At 36.0% G+C, this 19,324-nt stretch overlaps 1 protein-coding gene across 3 annotated transcripts; it reads right to left on the bottom strand.

The window, feature by feature from the left end:
* Positions 1–154: 154 nt before the first annotated feature.
* Positions 155–15,833, bottom strand: LOC110101597. Of its 3 annotated transcripts, none has more exons than XM_028699043.1 (6): positions 15,541–15,833; positions 15,376–15,464; positions 4,313–4,504; positions 3,936–4,227; positions 724–848; positions 155–633 (listed from the first exon to the last, which is right to left on the bottom strand). In XM_028699043.1, the coding sequence occupies exons 1-6, from the start codon at positions 15,704–15,706 to the stop codon at positions 472–474; spliced, it is 1,026 nt and encodes a 341-aa protein (XP_028554876.1). In that variant the 5' UTR covers positions 15,707–15,833; the 3' UTR covers positions 155–471. The 3 variants fall into 3 exon arrangements, with proteins under 3 accessions (XP_028554876.1, XP_028554877.1, XP_020685222.1); XM_028699044.1 differs by having other exon boundaries at positions 724–839; positions 15,541–15,831; XM_020829563.2 differs by having other exon boundaries at positions 15,376–15,499; positions 15,592–15,733.
* Between the last annotated feature and the right edge of the window lie 3,491 nt (positions 15,834–19,324).

Here is a 19,324-nt window from a genome sequence, read left to right as displayed (position 1 = left end):
CCGAATTATTCTTTTAACAAAACTTTTTTCTGCTCAAGAACATATCATCACATCAATTTTCAATTCTCAACCACAATTAGTTCAATATGTAATCAACAAAATATATACATCAGTTGTAGCTTACCAAACTACGGCAATTAGTTAATGCTGCAAGTTTAATATGAATCAATGATACAAACTATAAACACATAAGCTTCAATACAATGCCACTTCAATTTTAGTAAAAAAAAAAAAACTCATTGGTGTTTTTAATGCTGACATACTAAGATATTGCTACTCATTTATAATGCTAATGTGTTCAATACATTGCAGAGAGGCTTTGCATCGACTTGATATACAACACAATTGACAAATTTATTCCAAGTTCATGTCAGTAGTAGATTTAAATCTTTCCTGCTCTCTCTGCTGAAAGAAACTACATCAATCACCTGGAATACTTTTCCCTCCACAGTGCAAAAACTGCTCCAAAGCTCAACCATTATTAAAGCCTAGACCTTCAGGCTCCTCATGATTGTAATAAGAAGGTTCATCAATGTTCTGCTCCCTAATGGTGCTGCTGCATTCTGCTTCATTCTCTTTCAAGAAATTACCACTTCTAAGGCTAGATGAAGCAACCGAGTTACTAGGGACTATCTGAAAATGAATAGCATTTCTTGGTAAAGTTTTTAATTTTTCATTGAATAAGAACTCAATCTTGATAAAAATGAAAAATGCACACAATACTTGGTCAATTATCTTTGAACGAGCAGATCTCCTCGATCGCTTCTTACTGCTTGATTTACTTGGCCCTTCAGCCAGTTTATTATACTCTGTGTCAACAAAGTTTTGATCGGTAACCTCTGCAAAAACTTGAAGCGCTTTAATTTATCAACGAAGTTAACTCAAATAAGACCCAAAAAAATTATCTAGTTCAAACAATGGAAGATGCAAATTAACCATACTCATATAGGATATATTACTTTTTTTTTGTTGTACCAAATATAATGAGGTCCAGGAACTGTAACCTTCATGTTGTGGTTAGGGTGAACCTGACCGCAGAGTTAATGGATGCCTCTACAACATCTAAGTGAGGGTGATCATCTTCCTCCTCTACTTCCTGCTTTGCAGCATCTTATTCCTCATCGCAAACTGTCAAGACCTATAATGAATGGTCCATTGGTTCTTACAATGGTGGCCGATAACAAACTTCTCATCACACCTAAAGCATAAACCCTTGGCCCTCTTCTCCTAAATTTTGACTCAATCAACATCTTTAAGTACCCCCCCTGGTCGTACTCTCTAACCTCTATCCCTCAAGGCTTCCTTCTAAATAAGCACCATTTGCACCTTTGATGCCATAAATATAGTGGTTGTGCAGCAGGAGACTCCCGAACTATTGCTACAGTTAATCTCCAAGGAGTTCTTATCCTCCACCAACTCAGCTAACTTCATAACCTCTCTTAAACCACGTGGTCTCAGTACTTGAACATCTGCTCGAATATCAAGCTTGAGCCCCTTCAAAGTTCCCCTCTAGCACAATCTCTGAAAACCTTCCCAACCGGCTCGAGAAGTACTTGAACTCCCGGTACTCTATCATTGTCCCCTCCTATAACAAAGCAAAGAACTATTCATAGAAGTCTCCTTCCTGACTAATTTGAAAACTTACTAGTAGAAAGTCTTTGAATTCCCTCTATGATCGGACTGGATCTCCCAAGTCTCTCCACTGGTACCAGGACAGAGTCTTCTCTTCCAGACAGAGCGGTTGTAGTGAAATTTTCATCTTATGTCAATCCATTTATAGCAAAATATTGCTCCACCCTATAAATCCACCCGTTAACATCTTCTCCATCAAAAATTGGCATTTTTAACTTTCTCACCCTAGAATCGTCAGTGCCCCAATAGCTTCTTCCTCCTCCAGTTGTGATCCTTCCATGTTTCCCTCTCCCCAAAAAAGCTCTTCAAGTTTCATTAGCAATTTCTTTGCCGACCATATCCTTCACCCACTCCCGTCCTTGGAAATGGCTCCAAAGGCCATCTTCTCTTTTTCCCCCAAAATTTCCACCTCCTGATCCTCCCTCATTGTTCGTATATTAGGGTTTCCCCCACTTCCTTGTCTGGTCAATGGTGCCCTTGCCTCCAATGATGTCGGTTGGGTATGAAGAAGCTCTAATATTTTCTCCATCATGTCCTCTAGGTTAGAAAACCTTCCTTCCATGGATGACATCTATTCCTCAATTTCATATTTGATTTAGCCAACTTCTCCTTCTAATTTCTCTTCCAAAGCATCCACTTTCTTCGACAATATAGGTCCCAAATCGTGCTCTAATACCAACTTGACAGGAATCCGATCTCCGCACAGCAAAAACAACAATAAAGAAGAGAAATTCAGCAGAAATCAGCGAGAAAGAAAGAGATTATGGGTTAATTTTTTTTATTTAGGCACACAAACTAAGATACAAGTTTATCTACTATTCGAGAGGTAGATCGGTTCTCCACAAACCCTAGGCGCCGTGCTGCTAGGAACAACTCCAAAGAAAAATTACAGCAAACACACAAATCACATAATGAAAATAAAACAACATAATTGGCCTAAATAAGCTCTCATAATTCTCTCCCAAATTTGAATTCAAATCAACCATTTTTCACTAATAAACCATCCTAATTCCCTCTCAATCAAATCAACCCTCTTTCCTTAAATACCCCCCCCCCCTCTCTCTCTCCTTGCCCACCATCCCCATTAGTCGGGCCCATAGGGCTCAGCCCATCAAATTTGTAATGGAATTTATCAAATTTTCACTAATATTCAGTAATAAAGCTTTATAAATATTGCATAGCGAGCAACTAACATAATTAGATGATTCTTTGCAGTAATTGTATATAGCACTTAAATCATGAGTACCTGATGAGGACATCGTCAGCATTTTCGACGCCGGAGATCGACGACCACGAGCATGACTTGTACTTTGTCATTTTATGTAGTAGCGTATTTTATTTTGATGTTTTTCCGCTTTTGCCCTTATGGGCATTTAGTCGCTTATGTAGCCCGGAAGCTCTCTATAATTTCCTAAAGTAACTCCATCGCATGTATGTTTCACATCAGTACCGTTACATGAAGACTTGAGTGCAGGTTCTTAACTTCAAATCATTTTCCCAAACTAATCGGCCACCGCTTCTCTCACCCATTATCATAAATTTTATCATAAGAGAGAAATGTTATAAATTTTAAGTCATGCCAAAAACTAAAAATAATTCTAGAGCAAACATCACATGACAAAAACCAAACATCATAAGGTCTACATCTTGCTAGATAATTAAGGCTTATGGATTCAAGTAATGTAACCAGCTCCATTGAGAATGATTGCTGGTTATTGTGGAAATGCTATGACAATCAACCAAGAAAGAGTGAACATGAACACAATGTGGTGGTTTGTTATTCTAAGGGATCATCATCTCTCTTCGAGATGGGGAAGAGAATTTATGGGTGTGACTTGGTGTATTGGGGACCATAACCTAAATGGTCTTTATGGGTTCCTATAATCTCCTAAAAAGATATCTACAAAATTATTTCATATCAATTTGAGTAATTTATGAGCTTAATTCACTAGATTCCAGCTATTTAATATTGGCTAAAATTATATATTAGCTATTTAATATGGACTAAAATCGAATAAGAATTATATGTTTCTTAATAATTAATTTAATATAGGAAATCTGATTTTCTAACAAATTGAATCATAATTTCAAGACCTCTTTGCATGCACCTTTTCATGAGAAATATAACTAAATCATATCATTTCATACCCATTTTATAACCTGCTAGTATTGAAGAAGCTCCACCCACTATGCTGTAGTCAACAAAAGTCTTTGATAGATGGGGAAATAAATTATTTAGGAGGTATGTATATATTATCGATAGGAAAGGAAGCAGTTATTTCTAGCTAAAAGCTAAGAAATACCTGCTCTGCTACTGACAGAATCTTCATGAATAATTAGAGGATAGCAAACTGGAAGCTGCTTTGCACTGGTTCTTTTCATGTCCATGGGACAATTTAAGTAGATTGATCGACTTGAAAATTCATTATTGTCAATGTCAACTGATGTCTGTGGGTATTTGCCAGCAGAAGGTGGTTTGAAGTGCTGAACCCAGGGGTTTGCCAAAAGCTGGCGAGATTCAATCTCAACAACAGCTCTGTCCTTTGCCCGATCAAAGTTAAAATCTTCCCAGCAGCCTTCACGCAGAACCTTAAACTGAACCAAATAATTTCTTAGGCTGAGATGTTCCACAGGTTTCACAAAATTACACATGACCAATCTGTAAGTTAATATAAAATACCTGACCAGACTGTTTATTGGGATTTAATTGTGATGAATTTGTCTTCTTTTGTGTTCTTGACAACCAACCCATAAAATTACTTGAAAGGTGTTCTCTACCATATAACTGATCGACAAATGTTGCTTCTATGGAACTAAGATACAATTTGTGCTTCTCATCTGTCCATTCACTGGACAGAGAATCAACAACACCCTAGCAAAAGGTAAGGGTAGCTGTCAGGAAACTAAAATAAAATGCATGAATTAAAATGAAAATAAAACCAGAAATGAGATAGAACATGCAAGGCAATGCAGGTAGGAGAAGAGAACAGACAAAAACGGTACAAATTTCATTCAAGAACATATACTTATTGTGAAACTCTCTGTTCTTGGTTATCCAAGTCACCCCAGATTCTTAAACAATGGTGCAATATTTGTTTCTTGACCTTCTGTCATTTACCAAACTGGTCTATCTTGCATTTGTGCAAGCCTCAACTACTCTTTCTTCGCACTTCTTAAAAAATAGACTTTGCCATGAAGTTCCTTTGAGGTACCTCAAATTTGAGATTTAGCTTCCATGTATTCTTTATAAGGAGAATGCATGTATTGGCCTATACTACATTACTACTAACTATGTAATAGCAAGTCTAGTGTGGAAAGATAGAAGAGTTTCCAATTGGTTTTTATTATTGACCTTTACAAATAGGTGTATTTTTCATCAATTGTCCAAACTTCAAATTGGGATATATGGGAGTATGCACAGGTTTACACCTAAAATCCTAATCTGTTTTAGAAGATTTAGAACATAATTCCTCTCAGAACCTGAAAGACAGCTTTTGTTTTTTGCTACTTTCACATCAAGAAAATATCTCAAAGCTCTTAGATTTTTTTATCTCAAATTTTAAATCAAGTGTTTGTTTAATCCTTCTCTATTTAATTTCATTATCAGCATAGGCTATAAAGATGGTAATGTTACGCCCTATATGTTACAGAATATGATATGACCGACTGGAGCTTGTTGGTACCAATGACGATGAGCCGCCTTTGGGAATTTTACCAAATCTGGCACGCGGAGTTTGTTTGAGCCCATAAAAAGATTTCATAAGTTCATAAGCTTTTCCATGCACTCTAGCCTCATCAAAACCCGATGGTAATTCCATATAAAATTCTTCCTCTAAACTACCAAGTATAAAAGCATTTTTTAAATTAAGTTGTTCAAACTGTCAATCCAACTTTTTCACCGAGGGGAGGACCCGAACAGTATTTATTTATTTAACTATTGGGGCAAACATTTCCTAATAGGCAATCCATAATTTTAAGAAAAACCTTCTGCCATTAACCAACTTTTGTCATGCTCAATGGTTCATAAGGTGCTCTTATTATTATTATTTTTTCTCCTTCATCAAGAATAAACATGTAGCTCAAGATATTGGAGTTGCAATTCTTCCCCTGCAACTAAACCTCTGTTGATGATTAGCCCAACGAAGTTGGATTTGGGTTCTGAAATGTTCGAAGAATATTTAGTCAAATATTAGGCCACTCAACATTAGAAGATTCAGGCAAGATAGATATATCCTTAAAATTTCCATCCTCATTAATTTTCTCCCACCTAAAGGAATTTTTTTTATGAAAAAAGGTTGATTTTTAAAAAAGAATAGAGCAATAGTTATAACATTTGTGTTTCACGTGAGTAACACTTTTACCTTGACTATTTATTCTAAAAAACAGTGCTGAACTTGGAAAAGTACATAAACTTGTTATTAGATCACGAATTATGTGCGAATTTTTAGCAGCATAAAAGCAATGTGGATGTTCTTCCACATGTCTTAGCACTAAGACTACACAGAGGAGGAGTGAGGATTATAAAAAAATGCAACTTCCATCGAACAGGTAAAAATGAGTATTTTTATACTTTGATTTTGAATGCTTTAACTGAGAAAAAAATGTGTATTTGCATCTGTAAGCCCCAAATGTTAAATAATGAAATGCAATTTGGGCTAAACTCCTGACTGATCTAACGCCATGGCTGAAAATTCTCTGTCTAACCCCTTTACCTTTCAATTTCACAGCTTAAACAGATTTTATAATCTTATAGCATGTCAATTTAATGAGATATTATACTTGACCAAGGTATATCAAAACATTTCAGTTTCACTCAACCGATGAGAAATGGGTTGACTGACACCTTTATCTAGATTGTTTTACTTACTAAAGAAAAATGCGACATCACTTCTCAAAACCTTTCTATAGGTGGAACGAGGATTTCTACTTTTTGCAATTCACATTCACAGGTCATAATAAAAATAATGAATGGCCAATTTTCTATATTATTTGCCTTTTATTTTGACGGTTGATTAAATATGTCCTTTATGATCTACAAAACTTAAGGATATATTGATGAGGACATCCGACCTTGGAGGGTCTACTATAGGCGTGGTCGTCGATCTACGACCACGATTGCACCGCTTTATTTTTTATTTTCATTGTCTTAGTTTATTTTGTGTTATGAGTTATTATTTCATTTTCCATTTATACCCTCATTTGAGGGCCTAGTCATATGTAAGCCCTAGGGCAAGTTGGTCTTTTATTTTCTTTCATTGTAATGAGACTGATTAAAGACCACCTCCTTCTTGGAGGCTAATGAATAATATTACATGAAAATTTTTGCTCGTGTGTTTTTGGGAGAGTTTGTGAGCTCTTGAAAATTGAAGTCTCTATGCGAGGTCATCGTAATACTCACTAACCGCAGGAAGCGTTCGGGTTCGTGGTCGATCTTCGCCTTCCCCTCCCTTGTTTCTATTCTCCCCTACAAACAGCCGGCCTACCGCTCCTTCCCTTCCCCAACCGCCGGCATCCCCTCCCACTCCCCCTCCTCGGCCAAACCAACACCACCCCCACAAGGCCGACCGGTCTACCCTCTCCCTCCTCCTTCAAACCGATAGCCACCACTCCCCTCCACCCCTAACCGCCGGCCCTACACCCCCTTCCCTACTACACAAGCCGCCGGCCTCAAAGGAAAAACCCTCCTTCTTCTATTGGCTCCACTAATTCCATCTTGCATTCAAAGTTCTTCCTATTTTAGCCTGCTTAATTTGTTAACAAATTTGAATTCAAAATTCAAATAGCTTTGAATTTGAATTTGTTTCATAATTAAGAATTCCTATTTTAGGAAAGTTAATTAAATTAGTTCTAATTAAATTTTTAATTGGATTTGATTTTAATTAACTCTTCCTAATTTAAGATCCCAATTAAAGCAAGCTTTAATTCCTTTCCCTAAGCCCGATCCCACATGCTCATGTCGCCGCCCCTTCCTTCTCCCCTCTCTCTCTCTCTCCCACATTAACTCTCCTTTTAGGGACATCAATATAGTTGATGGGGACATCAGAGCGTGGAAAGTCTATCAGAGACGTGACCGTCGATCTACGGCCACGATTGAGTCGATGTATTTCTGAGTTGTATTATTTATTTTCTTTATTATTATGTAATGTTGTATTTTCTTTATTAGTTTTTCCATTCTTATCCCTTACTTAAGGGAGGTCGTATGTAAGCCCAGGGGGCGTTGTCATCTTTTATTTTCTCGAGTCTTTATATGAGGTTATATATAGACCCATAGTTCTCTTTTCATGTTAATGATTGAATGATAAAATTTTCCACGTGTTTTGAGTTCTTCTAAGAAATTGAGAGAGATCGGAGTGAGATCCCTAGGAGAGGGAGAATTGTGTATCACCCATCAACCTAAAAGAGTCGGGTCCGTGGCCTTAATTTCTATCTCTTTCTCTTTTTCCGCCCACCACCACCACCGGCCCTATCTCCCCCTCCCCCACCCACGGTCCAAGCTCCATCAAAAACCTAGAAGCACTGGCCCTCCACCCTCACCGACCCCTCCTTCCCCTTTCACCCACCGTAATCCCACACAAATCCCCCACCACCTGCCGGCCCTATTCCCCTTGCTCTCCCTCCATAATTCAAATCCCTACCTTGAGCACCTTCCATAAATGATCCCCCTTAATTTGGAAAAGCTTAATTTCAAATTTCAATTTGATTTGAATTTGAATATTTCTTTCCTAACTTAGGAAATCTATTTTAGGAAAGTTTCTAAATTAAACCTATTTGAATTTCAAGTTAAGATTGGATTTAATTAAAACCTTTCCTAATTCCTAAACCTAAATTAAGAAACATTAATTCCCCTCCATTAAACCAATTAATTCCCCCACAGCCGCCGGCCCTATAGTAGGATTTGGGAAATTTATTTCCTAAATCCCCATCCTTACTCTTTGGAAATAATTCAACTCTTTCCCCTCTATCCCCTTTGGTCGACCCCTTCCCTAGCCCCATCTCCTTAATTTATTTCCAATTGGAGAGGTTCTTCATTGGAAATAAATCAATCCCCTCCGACCCTTCATGCACGCCCCCCCCCCCAACTCTCCTCTCTCTTCCTTTAATTATTCTCAATCAAGAGGATAATTAGGATGTGTTTCAATCATAATTCCCTCCACCACCTCTCCCAAAACCTGAACCAAATCTCTTACCCTTGCTCTCATCATTAGCCGGTCAGCTCCCAGCCCTTTCCCCTCTTAACTTCTCAAGATTATCTCCTCCCTCTCAAGAGTCTTCAAGGGGAGCATCGACGATCGTCTTCAACATCTCAACCTTCAAAGACCATGCATGGCCGATCCAGATCTTGCTTATAGTCTCGCCTACGACGAACAAAGGGTTTGTTAGCATCCTTCACTTTACCTTCTTCGACGTCAATCCGAACATCGACAACATCATCGAAGAGTACGTAGAGCGCATTCTGGACACCCTTGTCGAGGCCATAGAAGAACAATTTGGCACCATTTAGTGGAGGCTTGCAACCCAACCGTGATAAGGGTTTACCACTCTTCTTTCTCTCGTATTTTTATTGTCTAACTTGTTCTTGTGATATGATTGATTCATGAAGGTCTTATTCATCTATTTCTGCCAAGCCTAGTAATCATAGGACTTGAGTTTGATCTCTATGCTTCTAATCTCATTGTTAGCGTAAGGATTTTGTTTGAAGCTACTTGATTTGCATTTTATTGATATTCTACGTTATTTTGATAAATCTAGCATGTGGCAAGTGGCTTAGCCGAAGCATAGGCACCCCTTTCTCATTTTATTTTATCGTTTTAAATTGCTAATAACTTTAATCATACTTTCTCTTATCATGGAATCGTGCAAATTCTTATTGCATCCATTAAAAGCATCTTAGTCCTACATCAATAGTCTCTCATTAAGGAGTAATTTTCCCTCTTTTCCCTTACTTGGAATTCAAATTTCAAACCCTAATCCTCTCTCACTCAAATCTGAAATTTTATCCCCAAGAACCTCAACCTTGAAATTGATCAAACTGTAGAAGACTACATGGAGAGGATCGTCTTCACATTGACGAGCAACTTTCTTACATCCAATGGCAGATTGTCTCCAAATCCTAAGCAAGGTGAATCGTTCCCCTAAATCTTTTCCTATTTAACTCTGACCCCAACTTGTAGTTTTAATTGATTTATTAATGTCGTGTTAAGCATCTCCGATGAGCCTAGTAATCTAGAAAGTGAGTGAAGGACTCTTCATAGCGAATAATCTCATTGTTAGCATAGGGATTTCTTGTTGGAAATCTTTCATGTATGTTATGTTTTAAATCATTGATTACTTTGTGATCCTAACCTCTAATCGTGTGGCTTGACCTAAGTTATTATCATCTCTTTCTTGTTTTATTTTATCGTTAAATCACTACAAGTATTTTAATTAATAAAGCTCTCTAAACTAAATTGTGCAAGGTTATTTTCTAACATTGCTTAGGCATTTAAATCCTGCCTCAAATTTAGTATAAACTAAGCAAAAGTCTATTTCTCATCAAAGAATCAATGCTATCCAACGTGTCTATGATCTCGTACACAAGCATCTGCCCCTTAAATACTTGGGGACTCCGCTTGTCAAGGGTAAGAAGATGTCTCATTTATTTTGGGACATCTTTTTCAATATTCAGAAAAAATTGACTACCTGGGCTTTTAATTTTCTTTCTTTTGATGGTAGACTTGTGCTTATCAAAAGTGTTTTGAGTTATATTTTTATCTATCTTTTTCATACTTTATATCCTACTATGACTATTTGTAGTAGGATGGAAAGAATTTTCAACAAATTCCTTTGGGGCAGTAAAGAGGGTAAGTCTGCTATTATTTGGGCTTCTTGGGATAATTGTTCTGGCGTCCAAGAGGAAGGTAAACTTGGTCTTAAGAACTTGAGTGATATGGCTCGTGCTTCCTCTTATAAGATGTGGTTCAATTTTAGATCCAATATTAGCTTATGGGTCCAGTTATGAATTTAAAAATATTGTATGGGCAAGCATCCTCTTAGCTGCTACTTCAAAAAGGGCAATTCCTTTAATTGGAAGAGAATGAGTTCCATCAAATGGGATGCTGAAAGCTTCATTCAATGGGGTTTGAGTTTAGGAGACATTTTCTGTTGGCAAGACAATTGGTTAGGTTCCGCTTCCATTGATAATTTACTTAATACTCACTCTATTAGTACTTCTAAAGTTTTTTATTTTATTAATGTTCATTGCCTTGCGGATCAGGTACCCGATTCCATCATCTCTCTTATTTTGAAAATCCCCCTCCAACTTGATAAGAGTGATTGTATTCTTTTTAACAAATCCATTGATGGTAGTTTCTCTTTCAAGGAGGTTTGGCATGCTATTAGGGATGTTAAACCTAAAATCCATATTTTGTCTACTGTTTGACAGAAAGGTATTCCCATCTCTTTCTCTATTCTCATTTGGAGAATATTCAATAATTATATACCTGTTGATACTATTCTTAGCAAGAAGGGTTTTTGCATTGTTTCTAAATGCTAGTATTGTTATCACTTGGAAACTTTAAATCACGTGTTTGCTAATGGGTCCATTGCTCTGAAAGTTTTGATTTATTTTGAAAGTGTCTTTAATACCCTTATTTGTAAAGAATATAACAATATTAAAAATATTTTTAAAGATTGGCTTACTTTTCGGAAGAACCATATCCGTAACTTTTACCTGTTATTATTTGTTGGTTTCTTTGGAAGAGTAGGAATGAGTCGAAACATAAGAACATACATATGAATGTTAATAGCATTATCATCAAGGTTAAAGATAAGATTAAACAATTATATTAGGCAAACTTAGATTAATAATACTTCTTTTACTGATTGTCATACTCTTTCTTAGATTTTTGGTAACAATTTCATGTACACTGCTAGTTTTCGTAAAGATACTATTATTAAATGGATTAAGCCTCATAATGGGTTCTTCAAACTTAATGTGGATGGGTCTTTAAAATTGGGTAAAGCCGGCTATGGTGGGTTGATTCGTGATCATAATGGCCAAGTTCTTGTTGCTTTTGCTGGCCCGTCGATTGCAAGTAATGCCATTTTGGCGGAGCTTCATGCTTTAAGTTATGGTGTGCAATTATGTTCCTCTTTAGGGATTGTTAATCTTTGGATTGAAGTGGATGCTATGGTGGTCATGCATTACATTATTGGTAAAATTAATGTTAAACCATGTTATTTTTATACCATAAGAGCTATTAAACAATGCCTTGCGGGTATTAATTATTCTATCACTCACATCTATAGAGAAGCCAACTCTGCTGTTGATTTTTTAGCGAATTTTGATTGCAATCTGCTGGATTTTAGGGAGTTTATGGGTTCTAATCTCCCTATCAATATTGTTGGCATATCTCGGCTTGATCGTTTGGGTTTTCCGTATGTCAGAAGTAGATAAGTGATGCTTTTGTTTTTGTTGTTGTTTCTTTGTCAATTTTAGGTTTTTCAGTTCTAACTGGGTTTATATGATTGCTGCTGTGGTTCACTCTAAGCAGGATCTTTTTAACATTCAGCCAATTATTACTGTTGGAATGGTTTTTGTTATTATGGTTATTGTTTTGAGTATTAATCTGGACCGTCTCATTATGCTTTGTGCTACTTTGTCTGGTTGGAACATTCAGTAATATACACGATTTTTAACTGGGTGGATAAACTGCAGTGACTTCATTTTTTCCAGAGCTATGTTTTTGTTCTTGGAGTCTTATCTTGGTTGGGTTTACATGTGTCAGGTATGTTGGACCTGTGATAGGAAATACTTGAGTTCTCAAGTAACCCTAAGGGAAATACTTGAGTTCGCAAGCAAACCTATCACTAATTGGTGAAAACAGCAAGATAATTACAAAATCTGGGCGAAAACAACCAAAAACAGTAGATTGCAAGAATAGAAATAAGCCAAAACAAATACCAAACAAGATACAATTAATCCTCAATTCGAGAGGAGGGTCGTTCTCTCCCAATCTCTAGAAAAAGTACCTAGAGCCCAAGGCGCCAAAGAAAATCCAATAGAAAACCAAAACAAGCATGAAAACTAACCCTAGACAAATCCCCTTCTTAATACAATTAGTTTCCTAATTCAAACCTAATTCAAATCTCTCCCATTCAAAAATTTCCTCTCTCCCTAGCAACCCAATTCTCCTTCCTCAATTGTTCCAAGCGGGCCTCACACGTGGGCGGCAATCAAAGGGGGTTCTTGGGCCGATTTAGGATGCACCGGCCTATCAACCTAGCAACATTACATTCTTAAGTGGTTGCTTAGATGGTGTTGCCTTTGTATCGTGGTTGTCTATACGTTAAATGATTGGAAGGTGATTCTCTCCATGCACAGTCTGCCCGATTACTATCAAAACTACTGCAACTGTTATTGCTTCTTTTTCTCTAATATAGTTGCTTTGAAAGGGAGTAAGAAGGTTTTTTTTTTCACTTTTTTTACTAAGACCATCTTGATCATTTTCAATTGGGGCTTGAACTGGTTTCATATGTTATCTTATTACAATATTCATGTGTTCTTTTTTCTTTTGATATTATGGATTGCCGTTTGCAGTTATCTTAAGATGAAGGTTCAGTGGAACAAGGATTTCATGGATGTTATTTCAATTTTTTGTAGGAAGAGGGCGTTGATCTCCGACCTTTTTGGCTTCCTTTTTTGGGTGTTGCCTTCTAGCAACCCTAGATTGTTACTAGGTCATTTTGTATATCATAATAGTGGGACCATCGGCTCGTAGGTTTTATTTTGATTTTTGTTGTAGCTCTTCTAAGCATTAGTGAGCTGAAGGTTCCCCTTAAGGACCATGTAATCCCTCTTTTTAATTAACGCGTAGGCCTTTCTGTGGGTTTCCAAAAAAAAAAAAAAGTTCATCTGTTTGGTGGTCTAAAATTACATTTATGAAGTTAAAAAAAAAATCATATATTTTTTTTTTTTTGTAAAATGGTTGCATTGCATTTACCCATTGAGACAAAGTATTTAAACATGAGCACAAGCAGAAACTAATGTTCAGATTTACAATGCCGGTCAAACTTCAATTCAAATGCATTTGGATGAGAGAAGCAGATGACTACATTATAAGATTTTAGTAACCTCGCCCCATTTAAGTTAATGTATGGTCTCCCCATGCCTTCTTCTCACACCTCAGATGAATTAGCTTTTGCTATGTAGCCACAAACAAATCTCATATACTTCAGCGAAATTATGCAAACCGCCAAGTATATTGAACGACAAATCAAAAATCAATATAAACACTTGTTCTAGTATGAATGTTTGTGATTATGATGCTAGTTTACTTTAATGAATGCATTTTGTCCTTAGCATACAAAGCATATATTATCAAGATATCAATAGTGTAAGACGCACAAACCTTCAAATAACAAGGAAAAAGTATCCCAACTCTTGGAGGAAAGCTGATACAATAAGAAATATTACTTTCTTTACAATAGCTACCTCTAATATAATTTCCTAGCCCTTACCCATTTTAACTTTATTTCGAGGGGACCGTATTAATCTAATACTGCAGACAATTTTCTCAAATATAAGCTGCATGCAATTTCCTTATTGCTTGAACTATCCTACGGTATAAGAATGCTTATTATTCTTTTCTTTCAAATTGTATATTTCAATTACTGCCGATTATCGGTCACTATTATCCGATTATTTTTTTTTTCTCAAAGTATAATGTCAACATAATTAGTTCATAAACTTGAGCTTCTAGTTGTCAATACAGGATTATCATTCTTTTATTTTTAATAATCATATCTGTCTCAACTACTGGAGGTTTTCAGATTTATTAGTTAACAACATAAGCTGCATTGCTGATTACTATAAGTTCTACCATGAATCTCAAAGTTCAAAGTCGAATTCCTATAAACAAACCAAAAAATACAGTTCAATAAACAAATTCAGAATTCCAGAAAATATTGAAACTTCTATAGTTCTATATCATCTTAAAAGATATAGTACCATTTTACTTCCGCAAGTGCTTGCAAAAATGTTCAACAAGCAAATGAACCCAATTGTTTGCACTTGAAATTAGGTAAGAAAACTGAGTCTGTGTGCATACTGCCATTAACAGATTGAGAATGGATGTCAGTAGCCAAACTATAAGCATTAATACCATCGAGTTATTAAGAAGGTCTTGTAGCTTTAGGAAAGCCCTTCTTTGGCTTTTCCTATTACCTTTGTAAATATCTACTAAACAAAAAATTCACTAATTTGGCATACAATTTAAGTGTTAGTATAATTAATAATGATCAACCAATTACATCAGAGGATCAGGTGACACCAAAGCATGAAATTTAGATATACTGGCTGAACAATTATACAATTTTTAATGGATATTGGAAGAATTAAAGCAAAGTTGTCAAAATGAAGAAACGGCTTATGATAATGAGATTAATAATGAATCTACTGCCATCACTACTGTGGGAAGAACAATACTTCCAAGCCAAGGGCATACATTTTTACAAAAATGAGATGAATAAAACAATAAAACTTCATGAAGGCCATCTGTGTTCGACTCACCATCAAATCGTCACACAACCAAACCCTTGTTCTCACAAAAACACCATCCCGTAAAAAATTAACCAAACATTTAACCATATTTTCCAACTGAATCAAATTTTAGACACATAAAAGCACTAGCAAACAGTAAGATCTCACATTTGCGAAATTCCAGAAAAAAAACAAAGCATAGTATAGAAGAAAACACCGATTACCGATCTAGGGTTTCTGTTATCACAGCTCTTCCCCAGGGAAGATCGATCCGGCTGCTTCAAGTCTCGGCCCTCCATTAATCCCAAAATATCTACAAAATCTCCACCTCAGCTCCCAAAATCGATACTGAAAGACACAAAGCTAAGCGGATTAACCCACAAAAATACCTATATAGAGTAAAAAAATGAGGGGAAATAAAGCGAAGACGAGCACAGAACCTCCAAAATCCAGAATTTCCAGCAGCTTAATTTCCGGTGTAATGAGAGAAATCGATACGAAGAGAACAGAAGACAGAGTGATGAAGGAAAATTGGGGCCGAAGCGGATCCCGCATGGCAACACTTTAACACGTGACAGTGCGAACGGAAGACACGTGGCAGGACAGACAATATCTCCTTGGGTGCCACCGCTGCTCCCTAGATATTTTCGGGAAAGAAAAAGCTATCTCCTCACCTCGCACGCTAGCCGGCCATGCGGTCGAGAGATTATTTTATGTGGATCCACTATATTGGGATATCAATTAAAATGAGTCATGTCAGCGATCAAGTGGTACTGACACTCAGTATCAAGAGATATCGAGCCGCGGATTTAAGCATCCGGACGAGTTCCGTTTCCGCACAGAATAATTTTTTCATGTGGTCTGATTTTTGTTTCTATGATTGTAAATTTAGGTGGCGTAAATAAAAAATGAGTCAGATTTTATTGAATTTTCAACCTATTTAGTAAAAGAGTTGGAATTAAATTAATTTGTAAACCCGTTTTTAACCTAAGATAAAATATATCAACTTTTATAATTAATAAATTATATGAAAGTTATACATTTAGCAAAAGTCCCCCATGGTTTCTCTTCCGTTGTCTCTGGGGCGTATTAGGGCTTCGCCCTAGTCGCCTCTTGCAGCTCTTTCTCAACCTAGATGTGTTGTTTTGCTGCGTCCTCACTTTCATCTGGCTGTGCACCTCGCATGCTTCAGGGAAGTTCCTTCTTCTCTTTTTGTTTTTTTGCTTTTTTGTTTTTTTTTTTTTTAAATTCTTTGTTGTTTGTTATCTGTTCAGATTTATGGCGCCTCCCCGATTTAGAGATCCTGATTTTTTGAATGGATCCTCCTCTCTTTTTTTAAAGATAACTTATGTGGCGCGTCTCCTTCTTTTGTCTCTTTTCTGGACCTTAAAGTTTCTTTCCACTGGTGGATTTCAGAAGCGGAAATTCTTTCTCTTGTTGTTCCTTTTGAATTCACCCTTGTTGGTAAATTCCTTGGCCGGAGGCCATCTCTTGATACTATTAGGAATTTCTTCTTCAACCTCAAACTTAATGGTGATTGTTTTGTTACTGTTCTGAACCAACTGAATGTTTTGATTAAACTCTTTAACAACATGGATTAATGTAGGATTTTTGCTTATCGGTCTTATTTCATGAGTAATTGCAATATGAAATTGGTTAAATGGACTCCTTCCTTGAACATTGAGGTTGAATCGTCTGTCATCCTTATTTGGATCTCTTTTCCTAATTTTCGGCATCACCTTTTCGCTCCGCGTATTCTTCATGGCTTGGCTCCTTTTTTGGTAAACCCTTTAAGATTGATAACGCGACTTCTTCTGGTTCGCGTCCTTCCATTGCTTGTGTTTTAGCGAACTGGATGTGACCAAATAAATTTCTAATAAAATTTGGATTGGCCCAGATAATATAGGTTACGTACAGTCTATGATTTTGGAAGATTTCTCTGATTATTGTACGCATTGCTATTCTTTGGGTCATTCAAATATTGATTGTCTGATTTTGGATCCTCACATTGATTCTTATTCTACTATGACTCTGCATACTATTAAAGTTAATAGTGTGCTGCGTGAGGGTGGGAAGTCATTCGTGTGCTTCTTGGCCTTGCGGATGTTTCGTCTGATCTTGTGGTTGTGGCCCCTATTGGTCTTGTTTGTGAGGACTCTGGTGTGAATGAATTAGGTGTGGAGTTCGATATTGTTGTGTCTATTGAGGCCAATGATTTAGAGCTTAAGTTGGATTTTAATGTTGTGTTGGTTTTGATTTCTCCTTTGAAGGGTGACGAGAATGTGGCGCCTGGTCCTAATGTTGGTGAGGTTGATGAACCTTACAATTGCTTAACTAATATGGTAGTTTGTCCTAGTGGCACTCCTGATTCGATTGGAGACATTAATGAGGGTGTTATTCCTCTGCTTGTTGATTCTGGGATGAATTTCTTGCAGGTCATGGGTCAGGGGGTGATCCTTCTTCAGATGGCTTGGGTTTTTCGAAGCTGTGAGCATTGGGGTGGAGGCTGATGGTGTTAGGGGACATTTGGTTGATGTTCTTGTAGTTTTTGTTTCTAGTACTGGCATGTTGGCTCTTGCAGGTGATAATGCTTTGGAGCAATGTGATTGGCTAGATCTTAATGAGGGTTTTTATTCAGACGGTGGGAAGGAGACTAATGAGTTAGCTATGAGTGCTCTTCTAATTGCATATGATGGCTTTCTTAAAAAGAAAGATAAGTCTAGAAATCGTAAGGCAAAAAAAAAAAAAATTCCTTTGGGTCTTTGCCAGGCTTTGACTTTGTTGGTTATTTTGGATTTACATTAAGTGCGGCACAACATTGGGGTCTAGACAATGATGAATCAAGTTTCCTGTGCGCGCCTTAGATAGCTTGGGCTTGGTGCGCAACCTTGGCAGAGGTTTCAGTTTTGCAAAATTTTGATTTTGGATGTTTCCTTTTTTTTCCTCCTTGGATATATAGCTCATGCATGGCAACCAGGTGGTGGACTGAGTCCGTCTTACTTACTTGTTTTTAAAATTTCGGCCCTTTCGAGAATTGTAATCCTATGGTTGTACTTTTATTTTCATTGGCCTGTTTTGGTGCTTTGGCCGTGTGCTTTATTGGACCTTTGTCTAATAATATTTACTTTTGATTTAAAAAAACAAAAAATAAATAATTATAATTTTTTTAAAATCAAAACGAGTTAACGGGTATGATCTGGATCATTCAGGTTGCTAACTAGTTTGATTCAAATTAACTAGATTCATGTCGTTTCAATTTTGGATTCGACCTGAATCTGACTCATCAATCTTTTTTGACATCCCTATTGAGGATGAGTGTCATGTCTTTACAATATAAATATATTTTATAAGACTGTTACTAAAAATTTGAATTTATTAATTTAGTTGTGATAATAATTTGCTTATTATATATAAACATTTTAATATTGAATTATTCTATTACACAATTTTCTACAAATATATTAATTAATTCTAATTTAAGTAATGAATTGCAATAATTTAAATATTATATTATATATTTTTAATTTTTTCTAATCAAATTTGATCATAATGTTTTGATTCATTTCTTTTCATTTTTCTAGAAACATCTACTTAAATTAGTTCAATTTTTTAATTTGTATGCCACAACAATTCACAATTTACATCAATGTTGAATCGTCATCAAAATCAGCTTGATAAGGCACAAATCTTGAGGCATATTTGAATTTCAATTTTTTATAATTAAAATTGGGATCATTTAATCTCCACCTATATCAAATTTATAGTCAAATTGAGCGTCTAGATGAGGCGAACCTAATGACATCAAAATTGATCCAATCCAAGCCTAAATTCGCCCAAATCAATAGCGTGAAATATATTTGAAAACTTCAAGACTATAAGTGAATGAACAAATGATCTAAGACCAATGATTTTTTTACTCAAACAATGTTAATATACTTTGAAGTTGAAAATCATCTTTTTAATAGAAAATTTTAAATTAGGACATTAAAAAAATTTAATAAAATAAATTAATAATTTATTATAAAATAACGTTTATTTGTAATTAAGTTTGTTTATATTGTATTATTAGTTATGTTAAATATTTAATAAATTGAATTAATAATTGATTAAAGAAAAGTATATTCAAATTTTAATGATATGCTTATTGTATAAATGATTAAATATAATTAAGTA

Source organism: Dendrobium catenatum, unplaced genomic scaffold (genome assembly GCF_001605985.2).
Source record: "Dendrobium catenatum unplaced genomic scaffold, ASM160598v2 fragScaff_scaffold_1209, whole genome shotgun sequence".
NCBI classification, from domain to species: Eukaryota; Viridiplantae; Streptophyta; class Magnoliopsida; order Asparagales; family Orchidaceae; genus Dendrobium; species Dendrobium catenatum.
This window is presented reverse-complemented; position numbering and strand designations above follow the sequence as displayed.

Excerpts from the sequence above, each read along its gene's own strand:
- LOC110101597 (XM_028699043.1), bottom strand. The coding sequence starts at position 15,706 with ATGCGGGATCCGCTTCGGCCCCAATTTTCCTTCATCACTCTGTCTTCT. Across the intron at positions 849-3,935 it reads TTCTGTCAGTAGCAGAGCAG|TTTTTGCAGAGGTTACCGAT; the intron begins GTATTTCTTAGC and ends AAGCGCTTCAAG. Across the intron at positions 634-723 it reads GTTCAAAGATAATTGACCAA|ATAGTCCCTAGTAACTCGGT; the intron begins GTATTGTGTGCA and ends ATTCATTTTCAG.